Genomic DNA, 25,474 nt, shown 5'->3' on the forward strand with positions numbered 1-25,474 from the left:
GTGGATGAAATCGAAAGGTGCAACTAGAGTGTTGTGCGATCGTAGAATGCCATTGTGGTTGAAGGGAAAGTTTTATAGGACGACAATTAGGCCCGCTTTACTATATGGTACGGAATGTTGGTCTGCCAAGAGACATCATATTAAAAAAATGAGTGTAGCTGAGATGCGTATGCTTCGATGGATATGTGAAAAGACAATAAAAGATAAGATTCAAAACGAAGGGATACGTAAGAAGGTAGGCGTTGCATCCATTGAAAATAAGATGAGAGAGAATCGTTTACGGTGGTTTGGACATATTCGGCGAAGGTCTAATGATGCTCCAGTTGGAAGGACGGAGAAATAGGATGGTTTGAGAGATAAATGGTTTGAAAGCTATATATATATATATATATATATATATATATATATATATATATATATATATATATATATATATTAGTAATGCTATGGTGCTCCTGGAGTACCTACTCCCACCTAATAGAAGCTTCAAATTTTCTAAATTTTTGGTTTTTTTTTGGTTGATCAGACCTTATAGATATGATCTACAATTATTATTTAGTGGAAAACAAGTGTTGGATCATGTGATTATGGCATACATGTAGGTTTTTGAAGATCTTCAAAAATCGATGGCTCACAATGTACCAAAAATTCATGACTTAAAAAGTCCTATTTTTATGTCCAAAACACATGATTCCTATCAAATAAACTATGTTTAATACATCTATAAGGTCTGATTGAGAAGATGCAACCTACAACTATGGTTTCTAGTAGGTGCTCCTAGAGCACCTAGCATTACTATATAAAATTGCTGCTTACACATCACAATCTGATGATCCAAGAACCAGTCCCTTTGAAATCAAACCTGTAGATCACATCCTGTTAGATTAAGAAAAGAAACAAAAATATCAAACCTGTAGATCACAACCAGTCCCTTCAAAAATCGATGACTCATCACAGAGTGGTAGGTTTCCTTTTCCTTCCAGTTGAAGTCTACCCTGTATTACAAAGAAGGTGCTAGAGATGCTTGATTGGTTTCTAAAGATGCTCTTGCATTTTCAGTTTCATTGTCAGCGAAACATTTGCTTACTGTGCTCAGAGAATCTGTATCACGCCGCACTTCTGAAGATTATATCTTTCAGGTTCAAATTTGACTCAGCTTGTCTTGTTTAAATATTGGATTCTGTTCTCTAATATAAGGATTATAGATGGTGTGAAGAATTATTCTATTAACAACCTGCTCTTTGTATACATCTGATTACTTCACTCATTTGCACTCTGTCAATATCCAATGCTTTGCCTTTCTATTATATAAAATCTCTAACAATTGCATCTTTAAAATTATTGTTTGTTAGCTAATAGTGTCTTTTGTTGCTTATCAATTATTTTGTTTAGTTTTTGTTTTCTAGTATGATCATGTATTTGTCATTTTCTTTCAACACAGCTGTTGAACATGAAATCCATCTGAATGTTGGGAAGGAATCTTTGAAGAAATTTATTTTGATAGCCACCTCCAGTTGTTAGTTCTTTCTTGGTAGCCTGAAATTTGAGGACAAATATAACTGCTTGCATCATGGGAAACATTGATATGTTAGCTGTGTTAGTTTTGGATCATGGATCCGACCCGCACCACATTCCAAGGATCCATCTTGGGATGCGTGGGCGGTGGCATGTTTGTAATTTATTTTTATTACTTGTGTAATATTATACCCTGTACAACACTTATAAATAATAAGTGAAAAGGGAAAACCCTATTGCCGCCGACTCCTCTCTTCTCTCTTTACCTCACTTTTATCTCTTGCATATTGATATTTCTGACAAGCTGTGCTTTATCTGCTGCAGCATTGAGTCTTTCCTATCTGTGCGACATGCTTTATCCATGCAAATTAATTTGTATTTTTGGATTCATGCAGGCCTTTGCTATTGTGTGTGTGCACATGCACATGGTTGTGTGTGTGAATGCATGCATTTGTGGTTGTGTATACGTTCATGTGTATGATGTACATTTTGATGTGGGCACTAATATTTTCTGGGCAAGAGGGGAAGGGGTTTGTTAATAACTAAGTTCAAATGGTCATAATGCTTCTGTATCTTCAACAAAAAGGCTTTTTGAGATGGCAATAACATTATCTGATTAGGTGTTGCGACTAAGATGGATGTATCATGCAGTAATGTTGTCAATATATATCATTATGTCTTAATTGCCTTGGCATGACTGATGTTTCTAGACACACTATTTCATTCATGGTAGCCAAAGGTGCTCCATAGTATTGTTGTGTTTCTTTCTTTTTGCTGGATAAACATGGAATTTGATTGTAGGGTGATATACAAGATTGCACAAACTATCGTGGTATAAAACTCATGAGTCATACTATGAAACTTTGGGAGAGGGTCATTGAGTCTAGGTTGAGGAAGGTTGTCATGATATCGAAGAATCAATTTGGTTTTATGCCTGAAAGATCAATTATGGAAGCTATACATCTTCTTAGACAACTTATTGAGAGAAATAAAGAGAGGAACAAAGATTTGCATATGGTTTTTATTGATTTGGAGAAGGCATACGATAGAGTACCTAGGGACGTTCTCTGGTGGACGATGATGAAGAAAGGTGTTTCTCTTAAGTACATTAGTATAATTAAGGATATGTACGAAGGAGTAGTAACCAATGTCCGCACTTGTGGAGGGGTGACAACCAATTTTCCTATAACGGTTGGGTTACATCAAGGATCTGCTTTAAGCCCTTTCCTATTTGCTATAGTGATGGATGAGCTTACGAGATCAATTCAAGAAAATGTGTCGTGGTGTATGTTGTTTGCTGATGGTATTGTTTTGATTGATGAGTCTAGAGTTGGGGTTAATGCTAAGTTAGAATTATGGAGACAGACATTGTAAGCAAGAGGTTTTAAGTTGAGTAAGAGTAAGACAAAATATATGGAATGTCGGTTTAGTAAGCAACGAAGTAGTGATGCGAGTGTAGTGAAGCTTGGTGAGCAAGAAATACCGGTGGTTGATTGTTTCAAATATTTGGGATCTATCGTTCAAAAGTATGGAAAAATTGATGAAGATGTAAATCATAGGATAAAGGTTGGGTGGATGAAATGGAAAAGTGCAACTGGAGTGTTGTGCGATCATAGAATGCCATTGCGGTTGAAGGGAAAGTTTTATAGGACGACTATTAGGCCCGCTTTACTATATGGTACAGAATGTTGGGCTGCCAAGAGACATCATATTCAAAAAATGAGTGTAGCTGAGATGCGTATGCTTAGATGGATGTGTGGAAATACAATAAAAGATACGATTCGGAACGAGGAGATACGTAAGAAGGTAGGCATTGCACCCATTGAAAATAAGATGAGAGAGAATCGTTTATGGTGGTTTCGACATATTCGGCGAAGGCCTAATGATGCTCCAGTTACAAGGATAGAGAAATGGGAAAATATATTAGTTAAAAGAGGTCGGGGTAGGCCTAGGAAGACTTGGATGGAGATGATAGGAAAGGATATGAATGCTTTGAACCTCACCGAGGACATGGCATTGGATAGAAATGATTAGAGGAGAAGTATTCATGTGGTAGACCCAAAATGATTTTCTTTGTTGGTTCATATCGCCGACCCCAATTGTTTTGTGATGAAGGCGTAGTTGTTGGTAATAATATGTATATTTCACATTATGTAGTCTCAATGCTCTGTCACATGGTTCAAAAGTATAGGCATGTGACATCCTATGGCTTATCTCAGCCTTTTCTTCAGAAACATGAAAGAAGCAGGTGGCCACCTATTTGTTTTGGTGATTGTCAATGTTACTGATCATCATTGTTGCTCTTTGTAGTCTAGGTAGTTTCTTGAAAATCTTGTGATAAATAAGAAAATGCTTTTTTGAAAAAATTGCTGATATTTTTAGATTTTAAAAATATATAAGAAAAACATTAAAAACATAAAATATGTACATATTGTGTTAATAATATCATGAAAAACATGACATTCTCAAAGGAGGCGGTGTTTTGGAAATATCACAATTTTCAGTGGTTTATATCCGTTTTTGAAAATTCTGCTATAAAATCATGAGGTTTTAAGTAATCAGTTGATATTTGAGTCTATGCTTTTAGCAACACGTTTGATTCTATGATCATTTAGGTAATTAGAAAAAACTGAAAAGACGTCATATATGTATTTGGGTCCAAATCAGGTCTGGGTCTAGACCTGTGTCCGTGTCTTATTATGTTATAATTTATACAGGGCTGACGCACTTCATTAATGGCATGTTTGTAATTTCTTTATGTTGTAAAAGGGTATTTTAGTACCTTAAACTTTGTGTTAGACAGAACATATAATCAGAATAGTGTATGTTGATTCCTGCATTGGGAATCATGGGTTTCTACAGTAGCTCCTCTCTCTCTGCGTCCTCCATTCTTCTCATATGATAGAACTCTGTGTCAGAAATATCAGAAATAGCAGCCTGCAGGTGTTAGGGATGAGGTAAAGAAAGAGAAGAGAGAGAAGAGTAGTCGGCGGCAATAGGGTTTTCCCTTTTACTTAATATTTATAAGTGGTACAATACAGGGCATAACTTTACACAGGTAATAAGAACTAATTACAAACATGCCACCGCTGTATCTCGAGGTGGATCGGGTCGGATCCATGATCCAAACTAACAGCCTCCCTCAAGTTGAGTATGGTCTTTGATCATGCTCAACTTGTCTTTGAGTGCCCAAAACTGATGAGTGGATAATCCCTTGGTAAAAATGTCAGCAACTTGTTACGACAATGAAGCCATACATGGTACTTCAAGTACAAGGTTTTGATGATGATCAAGTGGAATCAACTGCATTTCAGCTAAGGCTATGAAGAAATTGAAGAATTCAGTGAAGAATCTTTGAAGACTAGTTTGCATATGTTTAATTCATTAAAAGTCTTAGATTCTTGTAAGAGCCTTACTTAGAGTGCATATTTAGGTTGCATTTCACCTTAAAAGTCTCTAGAAAAACTTTTCTAAAAGAAACTCTTTTGAAACTCTTTTTAGAAAACTCTTTTCTTAAATTTTCATGTTTATTAGTCGACCAATAGACTTATCAGTCGACTAATCCTTTCGCGCCATATTTCCTAAAAAGTCATTCTTGTCAAATTAGTCGACTGGACAGAATGTCTGTTTTCTGGAAAATTAGCAGCAGTCGACTAATGGTTTTTCAGTCGACTGAACAGAACATCTGTTTTCTGGAAAATTAGCAGCAGTCGACTAATGGTTTTTCAGTCGACTGAACAGAACATGTGTATTCTGAAAAATTTAGCAGCAGTCGACTAATGCTTTTTATCAGTCGACCGAACAGAATGTTTGTTTTTCAGAAGTTTTTAGCAGCAGTCGACTAAAAGGTTTTTCAGTCTACTGATGATATTATCAGTCGACTAACTTTTCTCCAGTCGACTAAGTTTCAAAAGTTCAGATTTTCAAACGGCTCGATTAACAGATCAGTCGACCGACGATAACTGTCAGTCTACTAATAACTAACTATTAGTCGACTAACTGATGTTTCAGTCGACTAATTTTGCCGTTTTCCTGAAACTTCAAAAAGGCGTGTCTTTTCATTTTTCAAACGTTTTGATCGTTTGAAATGGACCGTTTTGACACCCTTTCATACTCTCAACGTATGGAATCTTTTAACTATAAATATAAGTGCATTTTACACTAAAAAACAACAATTCAATCGATTTGAATCTTGCTTTTCACTCTTATTCAGTCAAGTATTGATTTTCTCACTCACGTGATATTTTCACTTTAGTTTTTCACTCAAATCACTTTGAGAGATAGTGAATTCGTGAGTAGAGTGTTTCAACAACCTCAAAAGCCAATTGCATCTCATTTGCATTCAAAAGGAAGGCTCATAGGTTGTATTGTAAGTTGTTATTTCTTTTGTGTAAAAAGGACTCCTTGGTGTAAAGGAGTTGTTTGCTTTCAGTGGGATTGTTACTGAAAGTGGGACCGATTATGGTCTGTGTGATCTTGTAGTTTACAAGGTTGATAGTGGAAAATCTCAAGCGGGTTATGCTTGGGGACTGGATGTAGGTCGGGTTTGACCGAACCAGGATAAAATCTTGTGTTCTTTGTGTGTTTGCTTTGAGATTTGCAAAATCCTTCAATATTCCGCAGAAAGTTTTAAAAGCACTATTCACCACCCTCTAGTGCTCGTTGCCTCGATCCTAGTGCACTTTCGCAACTTGCATATCTGACCTAACATATGCAGGTTCAATTTCTTTTTCTTCCACCTTTTGTCTAACAAAGTGTTGATCGATTTCGATATGCTTCGTGCGACAATGAAGAATGGGATTGAAGGCAATATTAATAGCACTCTGATTATCACAAAGAAGCATAGAGGACGAGATTGGTTCTTGTAATTCTTGCAGTAGATGTCTCACCCACGTAACATCGGCTGTTCCTGCTGCCATTGCACGATACTCGGCTTCAGTACTAGATCGCGCCACTGCCTTTTGCTTCTTGCTACTCCATGTTACAACATTATTGCCGATAAGGATGCAATACCCTGAAACTGATCTGCGCTCATCAGGATCACCAGCCCAGTCCGCATCTCTGTAGGTGAATAGTCGATGTCCTGACGTATAAGCTGTGTCTTTGTTATACATCAAACCATCTCCAATCGTACCCTTTAAATACCGAAGGATTCTTTTTACCGCTTCCATATGTGCATCTGTAGGAGCATGCATAAACTGAGAGGCCTGATTAACAGAGTATGCTGTGTCAGGCCTAGTGAATGTTAAGTATTGTAACATCCCTACAACTCGACGATACAAAGTTGGATCATGATAAGTAGTGCCTTCCTTAGCACTTAACTTATGATTTAGAAGACAAGGTGTTCTAATTGGTTTACAATTCTCCATCCCTGTAGCGAGTAGAATATCAATAGTGTACTTATGTTGGCTCAATATAATAGTCTCATGTCGACTATCAACTTCCACACCCAAAAAATATCTCAAGGAACCCAAGTCTTTCATCTTGAATTTAGCCATCAACATAGACTTAACCCAAGATATGTGATCCTCATCACTCCCGGTAATAATGATATCATCAACATATATAAGCACCCAAACAATAGCTGAACCACTTTTGAAGATGAACAATGAATGGTCTAGAACACTTTTATTGAACCCATGACGCTGGATCTCTGTGGAAAAACTTTCAAACCAAGATCGAGAAGCTTGTTTTAATCCATAAAGAGAGCGTCGAAGTTTACATACCCAATTTGATGAATCATGCATGCTATATCCAGGTGGCTGCTCCATGTAAACTTCTTCCTTTAGTTCACCATGCAGAAAAGCATTTTTAACATCAAGTTGACTGAGTGACCATCCATGTTGTAATGCCAACACAATGACAATCCTGACTGTGCCCAGTTTTACTACTGGGTTGAACGTTTCATCGTAGTCCTGCCCATATTGCTGTGTGAAGCCTCGTGCAACCAGACGAGCCTTATAGCGCTCAACACTGCCATCCGGTTTGTGCTTGATCTTGTACACCCATTTGGATCCTACAACATTCTTGTTATCTGGTCTTGGCACAATTTCCCATGTGTTGCATTCATGCAATGCTTCCATTTCCTCATTCATCGCCTCTACCCAGGCACGAGAATTTACAGCATCATGAAAGGAGGAAGGTTCTGTTTCTTTGGACACTCTGGTTAGAAATGTTTGAAAATCCAAAGAAAAATTGTTATAACTTACCCAACGATCTATAGGATGTCTAACCCGAGTGGAATGTCGTAGAGGAGTCTCAGCATTGACTGGGTGAGTTCTACGAGAATAAACAAGACCAGAAAAACGTGAGGATGTTGTTGTAGGAGGAATGTCTTCCATATGTGGTTCCACATCAAAAGTATAGGGTTCATTGTCTGTCAATAAAGATGAATCCTCATGAGGCAACGAGTCATATAAAAGTGAGTCACTGAGCCAAGGATCATAACTGTCCCGTGTATCTGTGGAAGATGAACCCAGAGTGTCAAAATTTTCATCATAAAAAACATTTCTGGATACCCGAATTTTGCCTGTATGAGGATCATAACACCTGTATCCCTTATAGTCATCTGCATACCCAAGAAACTTGCACTGTACAGCTCTGTCTTGAAACTTATTCCTTAATGAATGATCAATATGAACATAACATACACAACCAAAAGGATGTAGTTCTTCATATGATGGATGACAATTATAAAGAACAAAATACGGAGAATTATCTTCAAGGATGGTCATGGGCAACCTGTTGATAACGTAAACAGCTGTGTGGAAAGCCTCGGTCCAAGGGGAAAAAGGAATGCCCACAGTATGCATCATGCTCAAGGCTGTTTCAACAATATGCCTGTGCTTTCTCTCAGCAACTCCATTTTGTTGAGGGGTATGAGGGCAAGAAATGTTACGTGTAATGCCATGCTCCTTCAAATATTCACTAAAATCATGGGATATGTATTCTCCCCCCCATCACACTGGAAATATACAACATTGGTATTGAATTGGTTTTGGACTAGTGCATGAAACTGTTTGAACAACTTGAAAACTTCATGTTTGTTTTTCATGAAGTAAATCCAACTAAAACGAGTGTAAGAATCAAGAAAGAGTACATAGTATCGAGATCCAGAAAGAGAGGCAGTGGGCGCAGGACCCCAAACATCTGAGCATATAATCTCAAAAGGCTTTGTTGCTCTTTTATTGATACTATGAAAAGGAAGTACATAACTTTTGCATAAATGACAACTTGGACATTTTGACTCTAAACTGATTGCGGGTATTAGACCTTTAGCAGACTTGTCAAGAAAAACTTGACTACAATGACCCAAACGAAGATGCCATAAGTTTGGCTTATTAAGTTTCAAGACTCTAGATGAAGAACTATGATCTGTGGATCGACTCAAAAATGTTGGAAAGGAAGGAGCTGAAGAAGCCACGGCTATGGAAGACGACGTCTTCAAAGGCACATGAGATTCTTCAAAGACGTACATGTTCCCGCGCCGTTCACCTTTAGCGAGCGTCTTTTTGGTGTGAAGATCCTTAAGATAAACAGAAGGAGTAAATTCAACAGAAGAATTTGTTTCATCAACTAATTTAGACACAGATAGAATATTCTTTTGAATAACAGGTGTGAGTAAGACATTTGACAAGGGTAATTGAGATTCAGGCAAAGAAAGGGAGACATTTCCAGTGTGAGAGATGGGGTGGTGAGATCCATCTCCTATGACTATAGTGCCATTTCCAGTGTAAGGAGTCAAGTGAGAAAATTTACCTGCATCAGAAGTAACGTGTGCTGCTGCCCCTGAATCAATATACCATATACCTTCCTCATTTTGGCGCAAATTCATCTGATTGAAAGTAGTCATAAGGATATTTTGTACGTCCTGTGGAAGAACCTGTCCCTGAGGAGTACGGGCAAACTGATGAGTTGCCTTCTGCCCTGGCCTACTATCTGGCCTCCCTGATTTGTTCCGGTTCTGAGGATTGTACCAGCAGTTTGCTTTAACATGTCCCCGTTTGTTGCATAGAAAACAAGTAGGAACACGTCCTCCTCGTGGTACACTGCTTGAACCAATACCTCCTCCACCTGGTGTAGGCAGTAATCCTCCTTTGTTCATAGGTGTTCCATTGGGGCGAGGGGGAGTAAATGAAACTCCTGTTTGAATAGGCGTATGTGTCATCATCACAGGATGAACATCCTCTGACGCGTTTTCCTGATTTAAACTAACCTCATATTGCAAAAGCTTAGATTGAAGATCATCAAAACATGGAAGGATTGAGACAACCTGAAGTGCCGTACAAAACATGCGATATTCAGGTCCAAGATTACCTAATACCTGTTGTACCATATCCTTATCTGATACAGGACTTCCAATGGCAGCTAACTGATCTGTAATCACTCTGACATCCCCCATGAACTCTGTAATGGATTTGTTTTCTTTTCGCATGGATTGGAATTTCCACTTGAGTTGCAAAGCCCGAGATTCGGAAACCTGAGAAAAGGAATGAGCTAGTCCATTCCATAACTCGGCAGCGGATTGGTCATGAGAGATAGTTTGTAAAACACGATCAGAAAGTGTGGAGGTTATGTAAGCAACTAATGTCTGATCCCGTTGTACCCATATGTCATAAGCTGGATTGGTGCTTCGAAGTTGACTCACCTTCTCATCTTCACCTGTTATTTCCTGCATGATATGTGTAGGTGGGGCGGGTGATCGCCCATCTAGATGCCCATAAAGACCATGACTGCGAATAAAAGGCACAATTTGGCGTTTCCAAAGCAAATAGTTATCATGTGATAACTTGTGGGTCATGAGGTGAGTAAGAAAACTAGGGTTCAATTTGGAATTCATAGATTTTATGAAGAATGAGAGAACAAACTGTATTTAACAGTGTATTAAGAGAAGAAGAACAACAATACTGTGTGCTGAAAATGATATCAGCAACACATTGCACAGAAATATAGTGACGTGCAACCCAGAAAATAATCTTCACACACACACGTTATTCAAATTTTTTTTTTTTGCAATGCTGTGTAACGTGTGAACCAGGAATAGCAATGCTGTGTGCATAGAGAAATAGCAATGCTGTGTGCACAGAGAAACAATCAATGCTGTGTAACGTGTGAGCCAGAAAAAGAATTGGAAAAGAAAAGGAATCGAAATAGAAATATGGATGCGCAAAACTGGGATGCGTGAAATCAGATTAGGAAAAGGAGAAGCTGGAGAAATCTGATTAAAAGAAACAGAGAAATAAGGATACGTGAAACTGGGATGATGCGTGAAATCAGATTAAAAGAAAAAAACAGAGAAAAGATCAGAAGATCAGAAATAGATTTAAGAAAAAGGGATAGAGAAAGCCTACGTCCTTTCACGCACTGGTCCTTATAGGCCTTCTAGATGATCGATTTCCGTGCCTGTGCTCTGATACCATGTCAGAAATATCAGAAATAGCAGCCTGCAGGTGTTAGGGATGAGGTAAAGAAAGAGAAGAGAGAGAAGAGTAGTCATCGGCAATAGGGTTTTCCCTTTTACTTAATACTTATAAGTGGTACAATACAGGGCATAACTTTACACAGGTAATAAGAACAAATTACAAACATGCCACCGCTGTATCTCGAGGTGGATCGGGTCGGATCCATGATCCAAACTAACACTCTGGATGTCACAAATTCTAACATGGTATCAGATTCACGCTAAAGCTGGATCTGGGATTGCTTCCAAAAGGTATGACCAGAGAGATCTTCTAGTCTCCCAAGTCAAGAATTGATTCTTCTTTTTTGTTCATTTCTTTGATACACCCAATCGCTCCTCGATCTCATCGTTTCTTTCTTGATCAGATCTGATCAAAGGCACATCTGATTGTGTCTTCTATTTCTCCTCAATCTCATCGTTTCTTTCTTGATCAGATCTAATCAGAGGCAGATCTGATTGCATTTTATATTTCTCTATTTCATATTACCCACTGTGATCAGATCTGAATCAAACGAGCTAATCAGAGGCAGATCTGATTGCGTTTTCTATTTTCTCTATTTTCATATTACTCACCGTGATCAGATCTGATCAAAAGGGTTAATCAGATCTGATTTCATTCCAGGTCTCATCTTCCTTCCTTTTAAATCTTTAAACAAAAAAAAATGAAGGATTGGTTATTCTGATCAGATCTGGATAATAATCAGATCTGATCAGAACTCAAGATCTGATCAGAACTCAATATCTGATCTGAACCAATACCAGATATGTGCTTCCTTCCCTGTCGCCCACTGCCCTTCATGCAGCACAATATAGTTTTTTTTTTCAAAGAAAACTGAATTTCTGTCTACATTCAACCGTTTGCATGACTGCTTGCACTCAAAAAAAAAAAACGGAAGAGGTGGCAGAATTTTCTTTGAGACTAAAGGTTTCCTTTTGTTATATTGATTTCTTAAGTTATCGCCGGGCTGTGTGATGGACATATTCTTCTTCTTTTTGAAACATAGACTCGTTCTCTTCCCAGTCTGGTCTTTCTTCAAGCTTTCTTAGTCAACTAGTGTATGAAAAGTTGAATTCTAATTTCTTGACTTGGAAGAGGCAAATCATTCCTTTCATAAGGAGTTAAGATCCTTCTGGACATCTAGATGGATCTATTCCAGTCCCTCCAGAGTTTATATCATGAGACGAAAAAGACAGCAAAGGAGCATCTACCAAAGTGTATGTCAGAAACCCAGAGTATGTAACCTGGATGAAAAGGGACCAGGCGTTGGTTGCTTATATCACTTTTACATTGTCACAAGAGGTGCTTGTGGCAATTCTAGATGACTGTTCAACTATGCAGATGTGGGATAGATTAGTTCAGACATATTCACAGATTTCTCAGGCCAGGGTGGTGTTTCTTAAAAGAGAATTTCAGATGTTGAGAAAAGACTCCATGACTATCATGGAGTACTTGAACAAAATGAAAACCGTTACATATTAACTAGCGGTTGTGGGATGTGCAAACGAGTGATACAGACATGGTACAACAAACTCTGAATGGGTTGGGGCCTGACTACGACATGATTGTTATTTATTTATTGTATTTACCTGATCTACCGAGATTTGAAGATCCGTGTGCAAAATTTTTACAATATGAGATGACCTTGAAAGGGTTCTCTAAAGAATCACATGTGCACGCAAGCACACAAGATCTTATTGTCACAGGGTAACCTATGAACGATGATGATGAAGTTATGATTTTTGGGGAAAGGGAGGACTATGAAGAAATGGGTAAGGAGGTTGTGGACTATTACCTGTAATGAAGTATGCGAAAATATAAAGAATGCTTAATGCATTCACAATGTCCCTACAATGCACAAGTACAAGAGAGAAAAATAAGAGAGAAGTCCACTGTGGGACAATACAAACAAACCTTAATGAAGTCAATAACTAAAAATAATAATGCTCTTATTGAAATGGAGCTCAAGAGCTTAAAGAATACAAGAGGAAAGACACCTATTTATACAAGTGAGGAAGTGCCAAAAAGGAGAGCCATTGGGGGCTTCCCATAGGGACGTTGGGAGCCTCCAACGGTCATAAATATGACTGTTGGGGTCCCAACGTCCTTATGTGGGACCCCCAATGGTGGCTAAAAAGAAATAAAAGAAAAAATGAAAAAATAAAAAATGAAAAAGATAAATTAGAAAAAGTATTTGACAAAGAAATAGTTGTTTCTAAAATAACTATGTAAAAAGACAAAAATACCCCTATCGAGTATCTCACGTGTGTGTGTGTGTATATATATATATATATGTGTGTGTGTGTGAGAGAGAGAGAGAGAGAGAGAGAGAGAGAGAGAGAGAGAGAGAGAGAGAGAGAGAGAGAGTATATATATTTTAACACCCCCCTCAAACTTTACGGGGAGATGACCGAAAGTTTGCCAAGTAAGAAAATAAAACGGGGAGCAGGAAGGGCTTTAGTGAAGAAATCTATCAGTTGATATTCAGATGTAATATATGGCAGGGTGACTATCCCTCTCTGATATTCATCACAAACATAGTGGCAGTCCATCTCTATGTGCTTGGTGCACTCATGGAAGGTGTGATTGCTGGCGGTATAAATGGTATTTTTGTTGTCGCAACACAACTTTGAAGGTCCAGAGATGTCTACACCCATATCTTTGAGAAGACTTTGTATCCATACAAGTTCCATTGTCGTAGTTGTCATAGTCTTGTATTCAGCGTCAATAGAGAATAACGAGACTTTCTGTTGCTTTTTGTATCTCAAGGCAATTAAAGAATCTCCCAAAAATAAACAAAGACCAGTTGTATCATTAGGATTACTTCCCCAATCTGATTCAGTATAAGCAAGTAAATTTAAGGAAGAGGTTGAGGATAGAAATAACCCTTTAGTGATGTGCTGAAACTGGCTAGTAGAGTGAACAACATGTGCAATGTCTGGTCTGGTAATGGTTAGATATATGAGAGAACCAATAAGTTGTCTATAAGGTGTGGGATCTTTTAAAAGAACACCATCCTCCAACCTTAATTTATCATTGATCACTTCAAGAGTCTCCACCCTCTTGTCATATGAAATCCCAGATTTGGAACATATATCTGCAGCAAGCTTCATTTGCGAGAGTATATAACCTCTTAGAGAGTATGCAACTTCAATGCCTAAGAAATATCTTAGGAATCCTAAGTCAGACATATCAAAGTCATTTTCTAATTAACATTGCAAATACCAACTTGATCATTTTCTGTAATAATCATATCATCAACATACAGTAAAAGCACAATAATAATAGATCCTGCACTTTTAACAAAGAGAGCAGTGTCAGTGTAGTATGAGCGAAAACCTAGATTAATCATGACATTACTAAATCTATCATACCAAACCTTGGGAGCTTGCTTAAGACCATATAATGATTTTAAGAGTTTAAGAGTTTGACATTGTCCAACATTATATCCTGGCAGAGGATTAAACTTCTTCATTTGGTTTTTCATTAAGGAAGGCATTTTTAACATCTAATTGATATATAGGTCACTTTTTATTGATGCTACAACTATTAATGTTCTAACACTAATCATTCTAGCTACGGGAGCAAAGGGTTCCTCATAGTCAATACCATATTCTTATGAATATTCCTTATCTACTAATCTTGCCTTATATCGTTCTAAGAAACCATCACTTTTAGTCTTAACTTTAAAAACTGACCGGCATCCAATAGGTTTTTTATTTGGAGAAAGATCGACTATTTTTCAAGTGTTAGCCCTTTTGAGAGCATCTAGTTTTATTTTCATGGCTTCAATCCAATGTGGAACATTTTTTGCTTGATTATAATGGGTTGGTTCATGATATTTAAGTTATGAGACAAGCCCTATAGTTAGGTGTAAGTGATTCATATGACACAAACCTATTTGGTGGAATGGATTCTCTAGTAGATTGCCTAAGAGGGGTTTCTTCCGAAGATTCATTAATTTGAGAAATTTTTTCCAAAGCACAAATAGGTCTTTCTTGTTCACGACGGGTACAAACGTGGAGATCTTTATCAATGATATCACCATTACTTGGTGATGTTTCAATATTTGATACATCATATGTATCATCTATTACTTCCAAATGATTCAAAGAATTATCATGCATATCTTTCATTGGAGCAAGATCATACAAAAACATATAGTCAATTTCATCTTGTTTGTCTAGGTTTTCAAATCCATTTTCATCTTCTAAAAAGGTCACATCTTTTGACACATATAGTTTATTGTTTTTGTAACCAAAACACCTATAGCCTTTTTTATTCTCGCTATAACCAAGAAAACACATTTAATTGCCTTTGGAGACAACTTATCTCTTTTACGTAAAAGAACAAAGCATTTGCAACAAAAAATACGAAGGTGATTGAAATCGGGTGTTATTTTAAAAAGTTTTTCATAAAGAGAGATATTCTTTAGATTTGAAGATGGCATTCGATTGATCAAATAAGTGGAAGTTAAGATGGTTTCGGCCTAAAAAATTTTAGGGATATTTTTAGAAATAAGCAATGTTCTAGCGATTTCTATAATATGCCTATGTTTTATCTTCGCCAATCCATTTTGTTGTGGAGTTCTAAGACATGATCTTTGATAGCAAATTTCATTTTGCTTTAAATAATTTTGAAATTCATTAGATAGGGTATTCTCCTCCGGAACCGGATCTAAGAATGGATATGCTACTTTAAAATTGATTTTGAATTTTCATACAAAATTCTTTAAAGGAAGAAAAAACTTTCGATTTAAGATTAAGAAAATAAATCCATATATATCTAGTATAGTCATCAATGAAAGTTACGTAATATGAGTAGCCACCTTGAGATATAACCCGAGATGGACCCCAAACATCTGAGTGCACCAATTCAAAAGGTCTTGTTGAGAGAAAGGTTTTAGTTGGAAAATGAATAAACTTCATTTTTCTAAAAATGCAATCTTTGCAATTTATATCTTTTTTTTTATAAAATTTGTTTCCAAAAAGAAAAAGATACATTTTAGAATAACTTGGATGCCCAAGTCTTTTATGCCAAGTTTCAATATTTTTATCTTGTACATAAGTACAAAAATAGTTTGTAGAAAGAGTCAAATGATCTATATAGTAGAGGTCTCCCTTCCTATAGCCTTGCCCAATCCGCTTCCCGGACTAGAGATCCTGCACAAAGCAACCATTAGATGAGAAAGATATTTCACATCTATGGTCAGCAATTTGGAAAACCGAAAAAAGGTTTAGGTTTAGTTTTGGAACCACTTTTAGTTTTGGAACAAAAAAAGTTTGGGAGTTTTTATAATCTAGTGTTCCTAAACCTTTTATTTTTAGAAAAGTTTTATCGGTAGTAGAGACACAAGACATTTTTTAATTGGTGTACACATCGGTTAAAGCATTTTTATGAGGAGTCATATGAAAGGAGACTCCGGAATCTAAAATCCAAGAATACGTACCGAGTGGTGATGTAGAGGCAATGGTCGCATCCAATGTAGAGGAGGTAGCCTTAAGAATTTGTTGAAGAGCCATGGATATTTGTCCAAGAGTTTCTTTGAGATCTCCACTATTGCATTCATCTTCTTTTTTTGTGGTGGATTCTTCAACAGAAGCAACCTTGGACTTGAAGGTTCCACTTAATTTTGGGCAAGGGGGTTTAATATGACCTGGCTCATAGCAATGATGACATACAATCATCTTTCTACCTCCATTATAGTTTTCTTGTTTTCCAAAATGAGGTGGCTTGTAAGTTTTAACATTGTTACTGGGTTTAGATACGGCAAGCACTTCATCTATACTTTTACTCATGCCAATCCTAGTCTCCTCTTGAGTAATTTCGGCAATGGCATCCTCCAAAGGAGGAAGAGTGGATCTATGAAGGAGTGAAGACCTTGTTCAAATTCGGGACGAAGCCCAAACAAAAATTGAAGCAATCTTTTTTGCTCCATTTGTTTTTCTCTAAGTTTAACATCCTCTATAGCCACCCATTTAGGCTCTAAAAAAGCCAACTCATCCCATAGTGGATTTAAGACACTATAAAAATCTTGAATGTTTAAATCACCTTGTTTGGTGGTTCTAATTTTTTCTTGCAAGAAGTATGTTCTTGCAAGATCTTTTTGGATATATGTACCCTTCATAAAAAATCAAGCTTCATTAGCTCGACGAAATTTAGTTATATTCGCACATACCTTGAGTTCAACGTTATCCATGAACCAAGAAAGGAATTTTGCATGATTGCTCTCCTAATCTTCCACCTTTTGATGATCTTCAATTGCTTTGAGTCGAGCATCTCCTTCAAGAGCCTTTTCTTGACCTCCTTCAATCTTGGTAAGCTTTAATTTAGGTTCCGGAATAGAACCTATTTCATAACCCCGAAATTCCTTACCTTTGAGATTATTTTTCATCGCGGATGCCCACATCATGTAGTTCTTTCCATTGAGCTTGAAGGAAAGGTCGATTTTGGATTCCATCGTATCAACATGTGAGAGGAAGAATGAAGAGGAATGTCACACTTATAACTTTCAAGGATCATATGGCTCTGATACCATGTAATGAAGTATGCAGAAATATCAAGAATGCTTAATGCATTCACAATGTCCTATAATGGACAAGTACAAGAGAGAGAAATAAAAGAGAAGTCCACTATGGGACAATACAAACAAGCCTTAATGAAGGCAACTAAAAATAATAATGCTCTTATTGAAATAGAGCTCAAGAGCTTAAAGAATACAAGGGGAAAGACACCTATTTATACAAGGAAGTGCCAAAAAAGAGAGCCATTGGGGGCTCCCCATAGGGATGTTGGGAGCCCCCAATGGTCATAAATATGATCGTTGGGGTCCCAACATCCTTATCTGGGACCCCTAATGGTGGCTAAAAGGAAATAAAAGAAAAAATGAAAAAGATAAATTAGAAAAGTTATTTGACAAAGAAATAGTTGTTTCTAAAACAACTATGTAAAAAGACGAAAATACCCCTATCAGGTATTTCACAAACACACACACAGATATATATATATATATATATATATATATATATATATATATATATATTAACATTACCTACGCCCAACATACCTCCTAGTTCATAGCAACAAAGGCCAATTCCTACGTGTTTCCTGTGCAATAAAAAGGGGCACATCAAGACTAACTGCTGGTTCAATCCTCAAAATAAAGAAAAATCAACACAGACAGAAGTGAAGAGAGGAACAGATAGTTCAAAGGCCAATGGAGAAGTAAAGGAGTTGTTGTTGTCAGCTTTTGCAAGATTAAATCTGAAATAGAATGATTAGGGTACTTGGTATGTTGACTTCGGAAAAGCGACTCATGTTACTGGTGATGCTGGTAAGCTCCTAAATCTTGTTCCTTACGTTGGTAGAAATAGCAGTCACTAGAGATGGATCTCATCATTCTATTTCTCACATTAGAAATTATGTTATTCATATGTCAAAGTCCTCTCTCGGTCTTTCAAAAGTTCTTTATGCTCTTAACATCAAGAAAAACAATGTTTCAGTTTCTAAGCTTGTTGATGATATCAATGCTTTAGTTGAATTTACACCTTATGTTCATGTCAAGGACCTTTGCACGAGAGCGACGTTTGCTGAAGGAAAACGACAGGGCAATATATATGTTTTTCAAAAAGATCCTTCTACTCGTATTCGCCCTGTTGATCCCAACTTGAAGCTCTACTTATTGTCGTCTTCAGTGATTCCTAAATGTGTTTTTAGTGTCTCTGAATATAATAAGCCAAATCTTTGGCATGGTTGTTTAGGTCATTGCAGTAGTTATTTCATTAAGAAGCTTGTCTCAGATAATTTTATTCTCAAGTCTAGTTTAAGGCTAAATGTCAATGACAAAAAATGTTCTAGCTGTCTTTTATGCAAGAGTCATGTTCTACCATTTCATTCTATTAATAAAAAAGCTTCAAGACCTTTTGAGATTATATGGTCTGATGTTTGGGGGCCTGCCCCAGTTGCTTCTATATCTGGAATTAGATATTATCTTATATTTGTTGACAGTTATTCTCGCTACACCTAGATTTTCTTTATAAAATACAAGTTTGAGACTTTCAAGTTGTTCCAAAATTTTCACTCATTTGTCAAGAACTAATTCTCTGAAAATATCCTCTGCTTCCAATGTGATGGAGGGGGTGAGTTCTCTTCCAGTGACTTCATTACTTTTTTCCAAAGTAATGGAATACACAAAAATGTGTTTTGCCCTCATACACCTCAACAAAATGGGATTGTTGAAAGGAAGCATCACCATATTGTTGAGAGTACAATGAGTATGATGCATGATAATAATCTTCTCATTACTTTGTGGATAGAAGCTTTTCAATCAACAGTTTATGTGATAAATCGATTGTCCATGACTATTTTGGAAAACAAATCTCCTTACTTTTCCCTGTTTGGAGTTCATCCCAACTATCATGATTTGTGTGTGTTTGGTTGTGTATTAAAGTTCATATTAACAGTTCATTGAGACATAAGTTTCAGGACAAAGCCTTGAAGTGCAGGTTTGTGAGATATGCGGATGACTATAAGGGATACAAGTGTTATGATCCTAAGAGTAAGCATATCAAGATATCAAGAAATGTTGTCTTTGATGAATTGAATTTTGATCATCAACCTATCACTTCTTCTGAATTAAATTCTAGAGTTGAGGTCTATCACCCCTGGTTGAATTTCGAGCTTTTCTCTAGTAGTAATTATATTTGTCCTTCAAATTGTGCTCAAAGGGATAGGGGGACTGCCTATTGACAGGTTGACTGCACAAGAGAGTATAGAACCACCCTTGGAACCAGAAAGGTATAAAGGTCTCGTTTATACTCGATCAATAAGAGAGGCACCCTCCATTTTTAATCAGGAGATGGATGCACCTACTTTTGCCCCAACCTTCGATGTTAGAAGATCCACTCGCTCTCGTCATCCGATTGAAAGATGGGTCAATTATGCAACTTTTTTGCTAGATTTTTAACTCGTTCTAACTTCTTTGGGCAAAGAAGATGAGCCCACAACATTTCATTAGGCAACAAATTCTAGAAGATGGATTGAAGCGATTAATGAAGAAATAGAGGCCCTTCATGAATGTGGTACTTAGGATGTTATTCTCAGACCACCTGATAGAAATGTAGTTGGGTCAGAGTGAGTGTACAAAATAAAGTACAAACCAGATGGCACTATCGAACGATACAAGGCGAGACTTGTTGCAAAAGGTATTACACAGGAGCAAGGACAGGATTATGATGAGACCTTCAGTCCAGTTGTAAAAATAGAAACAATCATAGTCATATTATCCTTAACTATTGAACATCAGTGGACACTTAGTCAACTTGATGTCAAAAAAGCTTTTCTACATGGAGATCTAAAAGAAGAAGTGTACATGGAGCAGCCCACTGGATATGCAGAAGGAGATCCTAAAAAATACGTGTGCAAATTAAGAATAGCGATATACGGGTTGAAGCAGGCATCCCGTTCTTGGTTTGATAGTTTCTATCTTGAAATACAAAAATATGGCTTTAGTTGATCTCTTCTTGACCACTCCCTGCTTATATTCAAGAACCAAGATGTAGTTACTCTGTTATTGATATATGTAGATGATAATATCATCACAGGTAACACCAAAGATCATATTGAGGAGGTCAAGCAACTCTTGAATCAGAGATTTAAAATGAAGGTTCTTGGGAAACTGCGATACTTTCTTGGAATTGAAGTTGACAGCACCACTGAAGGAATTACTCACACCAAACATAAGTAAACCATCGATATTCTCAGCAAGGCAAGTATGAAAGAGTGCAAACCTTTAGGAACTCCCAGTGTTCTTCACCAGAAACTCAGTTCCCAAGATGGAGATCTATATGAGGATCCTACAAAGTATCGCAGCATAGTCGAGATGTCGCAATATCTCACTTTCACTCGACTTGATATTGTTTACTCAGTTAATCAGGTATCCCAGTTAAAGTATGAGCCATGTGTGGGGCATATAGATGTTAAACGAATACTTCGGTATTTGAAGGGAACCATCAAGGATGGTCTTTTGTATAGAAAGAAGATGAATGGGCAGAATGCACATGAGCTCATTGTTTACACTGATGCAGACTGGGCAGGAGATCCAGATGAACACAGGTTGATATCAGGCTATTGCATTTTTATTGGGATGAATCTGGTATCCTGGAGTAGTAGGAAACAAAAGGCAATTGCCAGATCAAGTACAGAGGTTGAATATAGATCAATGGCAACCGCCACTGCTGAGGCTATATGAATTAGGCACCTACTGACAGAGGTAGGGGAATCGGTCTCTTGATCCCTTCTCTTACGTGATGATCAAAGTGCCATCAATATGTCCTTCAATCCTATTTATCACAGTCGTATTAAACACATCGACATAGATCAACATTTTGTGAGGCAAAAGGTGGAAGAGAAGGAGATTGAGCCTGAATTTGTACGGATCATGGTTGTCAGTTGAGGAAGCGAGAGCGGGAAGCGATACGGGAAGCAAGGTACTTTCAAAATTTCAGGAAGTGTGAAGTGTGGGACCACTTAGGAGCGAATCGGGAATCGTCTCGAAAGCGGCCTAGGAAGTGAGTGAGAAGCGGAAAAAAATAAAAAAAAATTTGAAAAAAATGGGGGAAGCGAGGGGGAAGTGTGGTGGGAAGCGCGCTTCCCATAAAAGGGAAGCACGCTTCCCATTTAAAAAGGTTGCTTCCTCCGTGCGTTTCGGAAGCGTGACGTTCCGCACTTTGGGAAAGCATGCTTCCCCACTTACCTAGGCGCTTCTAGTAACTCTGGTACAGACTACTGATCAAGTTGCTAATATGTTCACAAAAGGACTGACCAAAGACAGGTTTTGGATGTTAAAAGGCAAGTTGATCATGGTTCAAAACCATGTACAACTTAAGGGAGGGTGAAAAGACGTTGTATATGTATTTGGGTCCAAATCGGGTCTGCGTCCAGACCCGTGTTCGTGTCTTATTATGTTTTAATTTATACAAGGTTGACACACTTCATTAATGGCATGTTTATAATTTCTTTATATTGTAAAAGGGTATTTTATTACCCTAAACTTTGTGTTAGACAAAACATATAATGAGAATAGTGTATGCCGATTCCTATATTGGGAATCGTGGGTTTCTGCAGCAGCTCCTTCTCTCTTTGCGTCCTCCATTCTTCTCGTATGATCAAACTCTGGATGTCACAAATTCTAATAAAAGCCACAGACACATATTCACCACCACCATCCCTACGAAAATGCAATATTTTGCGAAAAAACTTATTTTTGACAAGCGTTTTAAATTTTTAAAAAACATATAATACTTGGTCCATGGTTTTCACAAAATAGATCCAAGTAAAATAAGAAAAGTCATCCACGAAAATTACATAAAATCGAGATCTAGACAAGGACATCAAAGGTGCAGGACCTCAAACATCAGAATATATTAACTCAAGGGAAAATGAAGCTCTTTTATTAGAAACACCAAATGAGAGCCCATGGCTCTTGTAACGACCACAACAAACCCTCATAAAAATAGTCAATTTAAAAAAAAAATTGCAAAAACTAAACCAAGGATAAAAAAAACTTTAACTCCGCCTGTGTATAACTGTTTAGTTATACACTGTCGGTCCCAAGCCTTGATAAAGGAGGAGGGTTGCGGTAGGCCAGTGACAGCCAATATAAAAAATTTAGTCACACCCTATGAATATGAACCAATATGAGAATTTCGTTGGGGCGTTCCCTACTGAGCGACGCGTTGTACTCTATAGGCCCGGAGACAGTGATAAATGGGCAAGGGTTGCTAGGTCGTCACCCAGAAGCGACGCATCACATCGGCGCCCGGGTGTGGTGTCAAATAGGCAAGGGTTCCCTCACTTTGTTGGACGGGTGAGAGTAAAAAAGATAGTTCAAGACCATAAAATTAGGTTAGCCACTTGGAACATAGGGTCTTTAACTTGTAAGTTGGTAGAGTTAGTAGATGTTATGTGTAAGCGAAAGATTGATATTTTATGTCTACAAGAGACCAAATGGGTAGGTGAGAAAGCAAAAGTGATAGAACCTCGAGGATATAAGATTTGGTATACAGGAATAAATAGGAATAGGAATGGAGTAGGGATTGCTATTAGTCGTGAGTTTATAGATAATGTAGTTGAGGTCCGTAGGAAGGGTGATAGGATTTTACTTATTAAATTAGTATTAGGTATGGATATTATTAATATTATTAGTGTTTATGCACCTTAAGTAGGTTTAGATGATTCAATTAAGCGTCAATTTTGGAAAGATTTAGATGGAGTAGTATAAGGGATATCTTATGGAGAAAAGCTTTTCATCGGCAGTGACCTTAATGGACATGTAGGCATTACTAGGGATGGATTTGAGAGTATCCATGGAGGCTATGGTATAGGAGAAAAAAACGAAAGTGGAGAAAGGATTTTAGATTTTGGTTTGTCCTATGATATGATCTTAGACAACACTTGGTTTAGGAAGAGGGAGTCTCACCTAGTAACATTTACAAGTGGGGTTAATACAAGTCAGATAGATTTTTTCCTACTTAGAAAGAGAGATAGGGGTTGTTGCATCGATTGTAAGGTTATACCGGGAGAAAGTGTAGCTACACAACATAGAGTCTTAATTTTAGATCTTAGATTTAGAAAAATGCCGCAAAAGGAGTAGATATAGGATAGATCCTAGAATTAAGTGGGGGGCACTGAAATGAGCTAAAAAAGGAATGTTTGTAGAGCAGGTAGTTAAGGAAGCTGATTGGTGTCTCGAGGAGGATTCAGAATCAATGTGGAATAAGATAGTGGGTTGCATGAGAAAGGTGATTAAGGAGGTATTGGGTGAATCTAAAGGCGGTGCACCGCTAGGTAAGGATACATCATGGTGGAACGATTATGTCAAATTAGCTATTAAGGTTAAAAGAGAGTGTTATAGAAATCTAAGTAAGAGTCGTGATAATGAGAATTTGGAGAAGTATATGATAGCAAAGAATGAAGCTAAAAAAGTAGTTCGAAACGTGAGGGATAAGGTATATAAAGAGGTTTATGACAAGTTGGATACCAAAGAGGGCGAGAAGGATATTTATAGGCTTGCAAAGATGAGAGATAGGAAATCGAGGGATCTGGGTATGGTTAGATGTATCAAAGATGAAACACAAAGGGTTTTAGTCAAAGATGAGGAGATTAAGGAGAGATGGAAAGATTATTTTGATAAGCTATTTAATGAAAGTCATGCTCAGGATCTTGGAGACTTCTCCATTCCTTTTCATGAAATGAATCGTGACTTCATGCGCAAGATCCAAAAGAAAAAAATTGCAGAGGCTTTGAAGAAAATGAAATCAAGAAGGGCATTTGGCCCAGATGATATACCTATCGAGGCTTGGAAATGCTTGAGAGAGAAAGGTTTAGAATGGTTGACAAATCTTTTTAACAAGATTTGGCGGACAAATAAGATGCCTAATGAGTGGAGGAAGAGTACTTTGGTGCCTCTATATAAGAATAAGGGTGATATACACGATTGCACAAACTATCGTGGTATAAAACTCATAAGTCATACTATGAAACTTTGAGAGAGGGTGATTGAGTTTAGGTTGGAGAAGGTTGTCAAGATATCGGAGAATCAATTTGGTTTTATGCCTGGAAGATCAACTATGGACGCTATACATCTTCTTAGACAACTTATTGAGAGAAATAGAGAGAGGAACAAAGATTTGCATATGGTTTTTATTGATTTGGAGAAGGCATACGATAGAGTACCTAGGGATGTATGTTCTCTGGTGGACAATGATGAAGAAAGGTGTTTCTCTCAAGTACATTAGTATAATTAAAGATATGTACGAAGGAGTAGTAACCAATGTCTGCACTTGTGGAGGGGTGACAACCAATTTTTCTATAACGGTTGGGTTACTTCAAGGATCTGCATTAAGCCATTTCCTATTTGCTATAGTGATGGATGAGCTTACGAGATCAATTGAAGAAAATGTGTCGTGGTGTATGTTGTTTGCTGATGATATTGTTTTGATTGATGAGTCTAGAGCTGGGGTTAATGCTAAGTTAGAATTATGGAGACAAACATTGTAAGCAAGATGTTTTAAATTGAGTAAGAGTAAGACATAATATATGGAATGTCGGTTTAATAAGCAACGAAGTAGTGATGAGAGTGTAGTGAAGCTTATCGAGCAAGAAATACCAGTGGATGACTGTTTCGAATATTTGGGATTTATCATTCAAAAGGATGGAGAAATTGATGGAGATGTAAATCATAGGATAAAGGTTGGGTGGATGAAATCGAAAGGTGCAACTAGAGTGTTGTGCGATCGTAGAATGCCATTGTGGTTGAAGGGAAAGTTTTATAGGACGACAATTAGGCCCGCTTTACTATATGGTACGGAATGTTGGTCTGCCAAGAGACATCATATTAAAAAAATGAGTGTAGCTGAGATGCGTATGCTTCGATGGATATGTGAAAAGACAATAAAAGATAAGATTCAAAACGAAGGGATACGTAAGAAGGTAGGCGTTGC

The 25,474-nt window shown here is 37.4% G+C and overlaps 1 protein-coding gene across 2 annotated transcripts in view; it reads left to right on the forward strand.

The window, feature by feature from the left end:
- LOC149813049 (Asparagine synthase family protein) overlaps positions 1-25,474 on the forward strand; it is a 176,510-nt gene that overhangs the window by 52,504 nt on the left and 98,532 nt on the right. For both annotated transcript variants that reach the window (XM_089990915.1, XM_089990916.1), the window contains exon 6: positions 1,060-1,139. In XM_089990915.1, coding sequence (XP_089847041.1) covers positions 1,060-1,139 — 80 coding nt within the window. The remainder of the gene's footprint in view (positions 1-1,059; positions 1,140-25,474) is intronic.

The sequence above is a fragment of the Nuphar pumila genome, chromosome 16, assembly GCF_984573655.1.
Source record: "Nuphar pumila chromosome 16, dmNupPumi1.hap1.1, whole genome shotgun sequence".
Classification (NCBI taxonomy): Eukaryota; Viridiplantae; Streptophyta; class Magnoliopsida; order Nymphaeales; family Nymphaeaceae; genus Nuphar; species Nuphar pumila.